Source organism: Pimephales promelas, chromosome 9 (assembly GCF_988280905.1).
Source record: "Pimephales promelas chromosome 9, fPimPro1.hap1.1, whole genome shotgun sequence".
Taxonomy (NCBI): Eukaryota; Metazoa; Chordata; class Actinopteri; order Cypriniformes; family Leuciscidae; genus Pimephales; species Pimephales promelas.
Genome location: NC_142777.1, coordinates 27,511,846 through 27,524,110, shown reverse-complemented (window position 1 = coordinate 27,524,110; position 12,265 = coordinate 27,511,846). Strand labels below are relative to the sequence as shown.

The 12,265-nt window shown below is 38.4% G+C and overlaps 1 protein-coding gene across 7 annotated transcripts in view; it reads left to right on the top strand.

The window, feature by feature from the left end:
- drp2 (dystrophin related protein 2) overlaps positions 1 to 12,265 on the top strand; it is a 148,015-nt gene that overhangs the window by 77,617 nt on the left and 58,133 nt on the right. For all 7 annotated transcript variants that reach the window (XM_089134942.1, XM_039655185.2, XM_089134943.1 and 4 more), the window contains one exon: positions 2,815 to 2,983. In XM_089134942.1, the coding sequence (XP_088991068.1) occupies positions 2,937 to 2,983 (47 nt within the window). In that variant the 5' untranslated portion in view covers positions 2,815 to 2,936. Of the gene's footprint in view, positions 1 to 2,814; positions 2,984 to 12,265 lie in introns of those variants that run through there.

The window sequence follows — 12,265 nt, the reverse complement described above, 5'->3', positions numbered from 1 at the left end:
TTAATTTATTGCATTTGAATTCCATAGAACTGTATCAACAAAGAATTGGTGTAAATTTGTGAATGTTTGGCATGGAAGGTGTAGGATTTATGTAGGCATGCCAGTCCATGTGCTGCCTGGGCCTAATGAAGTGGTTCAAGGTCCTGGCAGTGGACAGCGGAACGCACTCCATCCAGTCGTCTCTGATTGGAGGGAGAAGCTTCTCTGTAAGTCCTCGCCAGAGGCTCATTTCCGCAACTGTTTTTGTTTTGACGATTCAGCACAATTTTTGTCAAACACACAAATCACTGGGCAGTGAGGGCGTGAGCGGGGACTTGTAATGGCACATAAACACAAAACAGGAAGAGATCCTGCACTGCTGGGGTTCACCCCTCTATATATACCTCAATGTCTCCAGATCATTTTGAGTTTTAACAATATTTGACGCCCTCATCTAGCTATCTGATGAACCATAAACAACCAGAATTAATCACAGAGACAGTGCATTAGAGAGAGAGAGAGAGAGAGAGAGAGAGAGAGAGAGAGAGAGAGAGAGAGAGAGAGAGAGAGAGAGAAAGACTGAAAAATGACAGTGAATTAAGAGGAACCGCCTGAAGGGGGACGCATTAGAGCCGTGTGGAGACTTTAATTCACTTACTGCTCTGGGGAACACAGCATACAGAATTTCTCATTGAGACACATCTAAGGTTTTGTTTGTTTTGGATGTGTTACGGCCGTATGGGCCCGGACAGCCGGATGTGTTTATTTCTGCACAAATGTCGGCTGAGATTATGCAGCAGTGACTAGGTGACAGTATGTCGTCATGGTGATTTAGCTTGGGGTCTCGGAGGAGGGCTTGGGTACTGTAGATGATTTGTGGGATCTGGGATGATGGGGCTAAACAGGGATGGGCTGACTATATTCAATAAATCAAAAAAGGCATATTTATTTATTTTTATTTCATGGTGAATTTGTAATGATTCAAAACAGATGTATTATTTTCATCCTATGGTCAATTGCAGCTAAATGGCAGATATTAAATATATTTTAAATGCTACATAAATTAGGCATCACAACCTTTTAGTGATATTGAACTATTTGTGTTTTAAAGATTTACTTTGAGTGTTTGATGATGGAAAATGCTTAGTGCAAAAAAATTGGAAATGTATTGCTCCCTATGGCTAGTCACTCCCTGGGACTAATGAAAGGCAAAGAGAGGAACATAAAGGCAGTCTGACAGTGGCACTGAATAATACACAAGGGTTTCATGACTAAGGGAAAGCTCCTTAATCATGAGACTTTTGCTGGAATGATTGCGTCTCCATCCCTTTGCTCTGGACGTGTGCTGAATTCCAGCGATACTTTAAGTAACAGCAGAGTTACTGCCGCTCTGGCTGAGAGAAACAGAGCTTACGTGACCCTCAGGCATTACTGGTATTGTATTTATCTGCCGTGTGCTTCAAGGTTCAGCTGAGGTGCATCTGTAGAAATGGGTATTTGTTTGTCTGGCTCAGGTCACTTCCCAAATCACAGCCCCCTTTTTCCTTACACTTTTCTGTCAGAAAGTTGCTCTGTCTTCGACTGCAAGAAGAACTGAACAGCGTCACAAATAAACCAAAACTCAGCGTATAGGCTACTTACCTCACATACATGAGAAATAGGCATATAGAAAAGCTTGAAATGTTTACTTTTAAACAAACCAATTAGAATAAAAATCAAATATTTTATGATTATGTAATTTTCCAAATAAAAGGTGCATTTCTCTCTATTGGTGCATGCATTCACTTTACTGTGGAGATGACGAGTCAGCAACGTTAACTTCATCTTTACAGCCAACACTGACTCAGAAAACACTAGTTTATTATTAAACAATTAAAAAGACTCCTTGTTATTTTTTTCCTGACACATTCATAATCGTTTGGCTTCTTTTGCCAGTGCTTTGCGGATAGCTTTATGCGTGCATTTGAGTGCAAGGCAATTATTCTATTTGTAAAAAACGTCAACAAACTGCTTTAGGTAATGTAATGTAATCTTGTTAAAACATTTTTAAAAATTGGTATCGAAAAAAGTATCGTTCAGGACCCGGTATCAAAGTCAAAGTATCAGTATTGAGTGTATTTGAGTGTAAAATCAGTATTTTAAATGATACCCAGCCCTAGGCATACAAGTGTACAGCACTACTTAAATGGTGAAAGACGAAATCGCCGTTTGTTTGTCAAAATTACCATTATATCAGCAAATATATCCATATCTGACAACAATGGTATCCTAAAGTTACTTCTTCAGCTAAAAGTGAAGTATTTTTAGGCACATGGGCATTCATTCCAGAAAAACAGGCAATTGGCTCTTCTATAAAAGTGGGACTTCCATTCCTATAATGTGTTGCAATTTTTTAGAAGTTCTCTTACTTCTAATCTCTCTCAATATAAAAAAGTTAGAGTGATGAAAAAAGGCTACTGTAAAATCGAGCAGTATTATGCAAGTAAGAGTGTTGTGCTTCAGGATATCATCAGAGCCATAATTCAGAGATGTGGGCACCAACTGTAATATTGCTTTCATAAGCCTACAACAGGTCCATAAACAAGCAGTTAATATCAAGTAACTTATTTTAGACACAAACTTACATTGCTTGCTGTTTTTTTTATTATTTTGCTCCACTAATGAAAAAAAAGAAAACCACATCAGAATTAATAGTTGCATGACACATACACAAGATGACAAAAAAAAAAAACATACATTTTTTTTTTTTACTTAAACTACTTTTAACTTAAGCACATAGTTTAATAATAATTAGTGATTATAGGAGTTCTCTAAATCCTTAACTGTGTGTTGCAGCTGCAGGGCGGCCCTCGTGGCCGGGATGCCACTGTGTACCCTGCCAGTCGGCGGTGGATCCTGAGGGGCAGGAGTTGCCCACCCAGTGCAGGGGGCAGAGGAACAAACACCCTGATCACGACATGAATCTCTGCTGGAGCGAGATCAAGCGCAAATCCCACAACATCAGGTAGAACTAATTTTTTGTCCATCTGCTTGTATCACGCTTCTAATAGGTTCATTTGTCTTCTGGGGATTATTAACCTTTCCTTAGTATAGCACCAGTTAGAGATGCACATATTGCAAATTCTCCCAGTCTCGGAGGCACTAATGAAACCGCTGATTGAGTTTGGGCTGTTTTGAATGTCATTTGTATGTCTGTAATGCAAGGTGCTTTGTTTACATACTTAGCCTCATAATTAGTCTCGACCCCAACTTTTCTCTGGCCGATAAATTTAACAGGGTGTGATTGGTTTAGACATCTTTCCTGCAGCACAGAATAATAAGATCATCCAAGGATAGCCAGTAATAGCGAAACCCTTGTCAGTATGCTGACATCATCTGGCCCAGAAGGATGGATACATCCATACAACATCACATGTAATGGAAATGGATGGAATACTAAGTGGCCTCTACAAAAGACCCTCTGGGATTATATTGCACCAGCGTTCAGTGGCTGACTTTTTCAGTTGTCTGTGTTTTGACAGACAGATGTCTCTTCCCTCTAATGGCCTGATTTTTCAGCTTTGGCATCTGTAAAATGCAATGGCAGACATTTTAGTTGGATTAAATTCATTTTCTGATTTAGTTATTTAGCCCAACCCCCCCCCCCCCCCAACCTTTTATGTAAATGTAAATTAATTAATGGATTAGGGTTAAGGTTTTCGTCTCTGCAATGGTGTTTTTGTAGAACATTGACATTAGAACTGTAGAGCTTTGTTTTATGCCTAATACTGAATCGCTTGATTTTGTGGATTGTTTTTGAGAGCACTAAACAATAGTGCTGTGATGACATCGACGCTTCGAAGCACAACTAACTCCATTTCCGTTTACCTCCTCAGCTGATTTTAGTATTTAAAAATTGTATATAATAATAAATGTTTGAGAAAATTTTGTTTTGGTGGTTGTAGAGTTCTAACGACTGTGTTCAACTATAACCGTCACACCCCTAGTTGTCTAGCTTGAGCCCTGCACACTTCGTTGGTTCTAGCTAACCATCTAAGCTCTCCATGCAGTTTCTTCGTTCTTTCAGTGATTCAGTACACCATTTTTTTTTAGATTCATTATGTTTTTTATTAATCGAGCAGCAGAAAATTAACCGTTATATTAATCGTCCGATTAGTTGACTAATCGATAAAATAATCGCACGACTAATCGTTTAATTAATAATCGTTTACGCCAGCCTTACTAAACAACATGAATAATTTACTTTAAATTTTAGCAGTTTTTTCTTTCTAAGACACTGTGACAGGAAGAAATCATACACACTTGCTAGAGGGGCAGAACAGAGCTTGTCTTTGTCATTCTCATCAGAATGTTTGGCTTCATTGGGGTCCACACACACGGCAGTGAATGTGCTGTGACCGGGGGGCTATGTGGCTGAGGGGGGTATATGGGTGGACAGAGGCATGCTGGGAATGTGTGATTGCTGACGTGCCTGGATGTTTCTCACTTCTCTGATGCCGCAGCTGTGTGTGGGTGCTTATGATGCGACTCAAAACCCCCATCTTTAAATCTGTTCATAGCATCTTTTTGTCTTCGTAGATTGTAAATAATCAACAAATCTAAACTGACACAATTTTGATTATAGTTCAGTTCTGTACGATGCTTCTTTTCTTTGTTGATATCATTCCACATAGATTTACATTGTGAAGTATAAGTGCAGAGCTTGCAGTGGTAAAAGTAATAAAAAAGAAGGGCATTCTGGTTCAGTTCTTTTCTGTTCCATGCTCATCGCTAAACTGCAGGGAAGAGAATGGTGACCTTTCAGCTATCTTCAAAGCTGCGTCCCATCTTTTCAACTACAGGCAGAAAAAGGCTTGATTGAGCACTAATAGCATGCTAATTGTGGTCTTTCCTTTAGGCTTGGAGACTAGAATGTTAAAACCCCTTTTTCTAATGGGTCTACTGTCATGTCAAAATTGACATGTGCTAAATGTACTTTGTGAGTACAGTCTGCAGAGAGGAAATTGAATATTCGTTCAAGGCTTTGTACTTGTTTTGGAAATGAGATGTTCTTAAACTTTCTTTAAATTATCAAAAGTAGATATTTAACTGTGTAGGCAACATGAAACTTTTGTCAGCATAGACCATTAAATGATGTCATCATTTACTCTCCCTCATGTTTTTTTTATCCCTTTAAGGATCCAAACGCAGAAATTAATGAGGCCTAAAATTGGAATGTCATGAGAACTGATACTTCCGTACCAAGTCGGTTGCAACTTTTTAAAATCCAGACGAAATTTGTTTTTCTACATTACTGCAAGTAAAAATGGTAAGCAAGGTAGAGGGGCTGGGGGCAGCCCATACAGTACGCCTAGAAGTATTTCAGTTTGACTTTATAGGTTAAAGAACGGATAAAACGTAATAAAATATTGAAGATCTTAGTGATGCACCAATGTAAAAATTGTGGCCGATATCCATGACCGATAATATTGCCGTTATGGCCGATACCGATATTTACAAAATTGTATATATTGCAATATAAAAACAATTTCACCAGATGACTTGAATAGCTCTTTTTGAAAAGAATGAATAGGGGTGGGAATCTCTACGTACCTCACGATTAGATTTGATGCCAAACCGATTATCGATTATCTGAATCCTTTTTTGTGTGTGTGTGAGTGTGACTATAAATACTTTGCTTTAAAAGTACAAAGTAATGACCCATAAAGAATTAACATACAATATATTTTATTAACATTGCAAAGAACCAACAGGAAAATAATTGTGTGCCTGAACTAGCAGCATACTTGTAACGTAAATTAATAATATAACGACGACCGGTACAGCTGAGTGTTTTTCCTCCTCTGGGTGGAAACGTGTCATGTGGCTTCTTATATTTGTCGTGTTTCCGAAATACTTTTGTTTTATTCTACAAAGCTTACAACTAGTGTGGCTCTTGTCCAGCTCCTTTCCCCCTTCAACTTCAGAAGCCAAAATATTTCCACACGTCAGCTTTTAACACGGAGGGTGTGACGGTCACCACAGACGGTCCGGCCACTGCACTTCCGCGCTTCAGAGTTCCGTCTTTTGCGTTCCGTCAATATTTCGATATTATAATTTTTTTTTTCTTTTGAAAATCGATTTTTGACTTTTGTGAATTGATTCAGAATCATCCACATCCACATCGTAATGCTTTTAAATCGAATCGAATAATTTTTTCCCACAACCCCTAATTCTAGAATGATTGTTTTGTCATGGAGTAAATCCGCATAGAAACTAATACTAATAAAATGTTGTGTGAACTAAATTGAAAATTATTTTGTAAAGCTTATTTGAAGGTCAAGTGCAGCTAATTGCGTTTTTGTAATGTTAAACGGTTTAAATAAAGGAGTTAATGTTTAAGTAGTATTGTTATTTTTTTTTTTTACCATGGCATTGACATGGGTATCGAGTATTGTTTTGGTGGTATTGGTACTGACTACTAGATTTTGGTACTGTGACATCCCTGGCTTCAAATAACAATTTCAAAGTATTGTAAAAATACTCATTCTATTAAATGTGTTGGGAGAATTATTATTACCTACTGGGCTTTCCTGAAAGATTTGCTTTGGTCAGCAAGCTTCACCAGAGTAACCCTGCTGATTCAATAGCCAAAGATGTTTGTGTTGTCACAATATCAAAACTATGCCTTTGATATGATACCAGATTAAAATACCTCGATACCAATACTAAATCAATACCACAGGGAAAAACAAAAACAGTATCGATAAATATCGGAACATCAATATTTTTGACAAGTGATGTGTAAGTGTTGTGGTCAATAGCAGTGCAGGTAACACTGTCATAGTCTTGTTGTTGTTTTCGTCCACGTTGGTGGAAAAATTAATGTTTGAGCATGGCATGGAACTGAACATGTTTGTTTTTATGAACCCAGCTCACAGTTACCATCCAGCCTGGGCCATCACAGAAATTTGTGCATTTCTTTTCAGCAGGGTTATTTTGAGTTCAGCCCCTATCCTGACAGTCTACTCATTATGAGGAAATTTTGAAATGTTGCAGCCAGTTGTAAGTAAACACAACCTTTTCTAACTCTGCTGAAATCCACATATTTGTGTTTGCACCAGACAGTTGTTCTGTCCTCATACGGCTGTAAACTGCATCAGTTGCATCATGACATGGGACCAGAGATCAAAAGCAAAAAAAAAAAAAAATGTTTGTGAAAGGTACTGTATGCTGTGGTGTTTTGAGTTTTTTTGCTAGGCCTTGCAAATAAACCCACTATTCAGACAAATATAAATAATTAGTCAAAAGGGATTTTGAAGTGCATGAATTATTAATATAAGTCTAACCGGCTGTGTTTGTAGGGATTAAGTAAAAAAAAAAAGCTTGTCCAGCGGTCTCATCTATCATTGTGGTGCCAAGCAGGTTGCTCTCTTTTGCTTGGTAGACATGATGCACTGCTGAGACAGTTACATTCATGCTCCTACAAATCTTTGAAGAAATAGTAATCATGCATTGACAAACAACCAACTGGTGCTCAGCATGTGAATATCTGTCCCAAAATTTTTTTAAATTGTAGTGAGACTGAATAAAATTTTAGCCTGGAAGCTGCCAGGCACTTAGGTGGCACTCATTTTCCATAACTTGGCAGAAGTTTGCAATGGGGAAGCTAATTATGCAGTTGGACCGCCTGACATAGTCTCAGGTTTCCGCAGTTTAGCTCATATACTGTGGTAGCTCAGACGTAGTGCTTTCTTGCCGGGTCTTGTTAAAGTGTCAGTTTATTCACATCTGCCCTTAACTTGTGTACATATGCCTCCCACAGATAATTTATGCAAGCTGGATTTGTATTGGATATGAGTGAATGTATGAATACATCTAAAGCTCTCTTGCAAGAAATCTATTCCTTTTTGCATTTCAGTGCACATATGAAATATTCCGATAGCACGCTCCAATGAAGTGTTTATGCATACACAATGCCATATACAACTGGCTGATAATACTGATGTGGCGTTTGTATGCATGTAAGTGCCTGTGCAGTAGCCCATTGTTTTTGTTTAACTGTGTCTTATAAACAGAATGTAGGGTAATGAAAGAGGCGAGACAGGCAATGCTGAATTGTAAGGCTCATTTCTCTCAGGGTGCCATCGCCTTTTTATAGCCAATGGCTTCATTGCTCTACGGATCTGTGCCCGCAGACTAATCTCACACCCTTCTTTTTCATTCAGTGTTACATTTTGAGGGTGGTATCATTAAGAGGACAGGCCTCAAAAGAGAATGGCACAGCCGTAGGCTACGCTTCTGGACCAGAAACACAAATGAAAGAGAAAGGACATCACCAGGCACCTCAATTTATCTGTAGCAATTAGTAATTTGCTGATCCTTGAAGCGACCCCGTCTGATGGTCATCATGCAGCATTTACATTTATGCATTTGGCATCAATTAGACTTAAAGAAGAACAAAGCATTCATCAAAGAGCCAACAATCGTAGTAGAACACAATGCCAGGTTGATTAGACAACTCATTTGCACACATTGACCAATGAGACAGATTGAATGAGTTTTGTTCTTATTTTGCTTTAATTTGTATAATTGAGACAGATTAGTGTTTCTTCATTTACATTTTTATGCTTAAAAAAAAAACAGATTTATGATGTTACTTTAAAGGGATTCAATGCAATTTTTTTTAGCTTAACTGAACAGATTAAGAGTTATTGAAATGGTTAAATGACTTCTTTCGGGTTGAATGGTGCTCTCATGATATAACATATTCCTTTACGACACTGCACACATACACACCCCCATCCAGGAACAATGTAGAGGAACAGAGAAAGGGGAAACGGCAGACTGACCGAGCGAGGAGTAAGACACGAGCATAGGCGTAATTTGCGGGTGTGATACTGTTTGTCCCCATTGAAACATCTTGTGGCACGGATGTAGCAATACAAACAAATAAAACATCTCCAGGTAACTCTAGTAGAGCATTCTTTTCATTTGTTTGGTAAATAAGAGGCAATCTGAAATGTGTTTTTGTCAAGTGTCAAGTGAAAGTGCCCGTTGCCGCTGCGATCAGTGTTGTTCACAGTCTGCACACAGACGCTTCAATCCGTTGTGGAGACTGAGAGACTCTCTATATTTGTTACGGTGAAATCACAAAACAAAATGCACAAAAAAACGTGTCTCTGCTTGAAATACCACCAGTGGCGCAAAAAGTGGGTATGCGCTATATGCGGCGCATAGGGGCGCAGCACAATGGGGGGCGCCAAAGCGATGGTAAAAAAAAAAAAAAAAAAAAAAAAAATGTATATATAGGCTATAACGGCAGCTATTTCTATATGTAGCTGCCGTTGTGCGTTTCTAAATAATTTCTGCATTCCTTCAATGCTATATAAAATTTTAGAGGACTAACAGCCAGGCTAGAGTAGGCGCCCTCATGGAGAAGGGGGGCGGGTAATATCGCGAGCGGGCGGGGGCGCCGTGAGCGCTGAGCGAGTAGTTGTCGTCGAAAAAGATGGATAAAACAAAATGCTGTGGTGCTAAAAATAGAAAAAGAAAGAGAGAAAAGGAGATGGCATGTCAATTGATGCGACAGCAGCTAAATAACTGCATGCATTGCTGAAATCCAACAGGTAGGATTTAAAATATGACATCCAGGTATGGCTATCTATATCTCTATCTCGGTGGCCATCGGGACTACCGGGAGATTCCCGCTGGGCCGACGTGCTTTTCAGACAATACATTTCATCCTTTTTTAATTTATTTGTCTTAACGGCCCACAAAACTCATACATCGGTGGCCCATTTGTTTGTTTGTTTTTGTTTTGTTTTTTGCTTAATTGGCGGCGCTGTGTTGGTGTAATGCATTGGTCAAAAAAAATCAGCTTTAGTTTTTTTTCTGACACACTGGCCCATGAAATATGTCATTATGCGCAAGTATCTTTCAAGTATAGAAATTAGTGCAAAACTAATTATGAAAGTTTCCTTTATTTTGCTGTGCATTTACAATAGCCTTTATGGCAATTACTATCATGGGATTAATATTATAACTATTATTTTGTAGTAATTTAGACAGAGAAAAATTTGATCCTCTTTTAGTTAGTCTCTGTTTAATTTGCACCCTGAATATGGGTTGGAGCTTTTGATTTTGAACTCTCAAAGTGCACCAGTCTGCTGAATTTAACATTACAGAACACAACATTTTCTTTCGGGGGAGCATGCCCCCGAACCCCCCTAGACAAACAGAGGTCCACCTACCACAGTTTTACCTAAAATCCTGTGAGAAACACTGGTATTGCTGTTCCAATGGAGCTTATGGTTTTCTTAGGGGGGGGGGGGGGGGGGGTTCATCAAGGTGGAGTAGCTATAGTATAATTGTGTTAATAAACGACAATTTTGCACTTTTTTTTTTCTGTTAGCTCTCATTTCTTCCTACTCACTTATTACACAGCACACTTACATTACATTTATTTTATTTTTTTATTTTTATTTGTTTTATTTGTTTTATTTGTATATTTATTTGTTGCTGCATACCCCTCTGAAACTGGGTAGTTGCGCCCCTGAATACCACCACTAATAAACAATTGGTTTTGATGAGGAAAATAAACTATACTACTAGTAACAATTATAGAACCCAGAACCTCTGACACACTTGGCAAAAGTTCTGCCTTTGGACCATTAAAGTTCATGGGGATAGCGGTTGGATCTATGTATTTAATCACGTGAAAATTCTCACCTCTAACAACATAAAACAACAAATGAAATCTCATTAAACGACAAATTAAACACAATATACTATTTTATACTATGTAACAGGCTATCTCACGCTCTGCGTGAGTGGTATTTACAATTCAAGTACTCCACAGCGACTGTTTGACAAAAACGTGATTACTGCATAGTGCCCCTTTAAAGGTGCAATATGTAGGATTTCTGCAGTGAAATATCCAAAAACCACTAGGCTAATGTTATATATTTTGTTTAGTTGATTTCTTACAATATCCCAAATGTATATTTAATCTAAATTCAAATGTTTTCAATACATCTCACTGTCATTTGTACTAATGTATTTGTACTAAAGGAAATTGCGATATTTGATCTTCTCAGACTACTTTGCTATGAGAGCATCACAATTGATGATTGTCTTGCAAATTGTCATTGGAGTGCATGTAACATTGCTTGTTCGATATGAACCATCTAGCATGATTGCTAGCATAGGAAATGGCAATCAATTTCCTTTATCAACCTAAAATATTTAATAACGTAGGTTTATTATTTCTCTAAAATCTTTCAGTTGACAAGTTATCAGATTATGCTTATCGCAATGTGTTCCCTAATAAGATTTGTAATTTTGTACATCACTGAAGTTGTTCATCCATGAAATACATGTTTTAGATGCTGATATCAAGACGAAAAGTAATTTGGTATGATGTTTAAGCAAACGTAAGAAAATGTATGTATGCTAGAACCACATTTCACAATCAAATACCTTTTACTAGTGCATCTACCTTGGGTTACATCTACTGTAAATTGTTCTGGATTGAAGCATTTGAATATTTGCTTTGGATAAACGTCTGCAAAATAAATAAATGCCAATGTAAAAATCTTTTAGTACAAATGGCCCTGAAAAGGCATGAATTGTCCTCAAGCAATGGCTTGCATGTGTGAACACAGTGAAAATAGCTCCTGGTTGGCCTCTAGTATTGATTGCTGTTTCCTATGCTAGCCATCGTGCTTGATGGTTCACATTGAATAAGCAACGTTACAAGACTGCCAGAGCACTGCGCACAGCTACAGTATTACCAGTTTGCTTCCCAGTCGCTAGCAGTCATGGCCAGCCATTGAGTCTACACTAACATGCCGTCCAGCTCCTGCAACAAACCGATCCAGATGTCTCCTCCATGTGCCATCTCAGTACTGCTATCCAATCCATTAAAGCCCCCAATTAATCTCCATTTGTTAACCTGAGTTCACTACCTGGAGCCAAGCGTGGAGGTCTATATACTGCCCTGCTCTGATTCCATTGAGTTTTTTATTTGTTTCTTTTCCTCTGTAAAAATGACCATGGGATTTGGATGCTTGTCCAGCAGAGGCATTGTTTGATTTTGTGGCTTTTGGAGGAATCCCCATAAAGCCTCAGAGAGAGATGAGATGATCGATGGTCTAAGTCTCAGGATTTAGAAGGGCTGCAGAAACCCAGCAGGCTGTGCAGGACTGGCTACGGGATGTAATGTGATGGCAAGAGAGGCAGAGAGATGGTGTGCATTGCTCAAACTTGCAACAATGTTCTCAAATGTGTCAAATGTGTCGAGAGG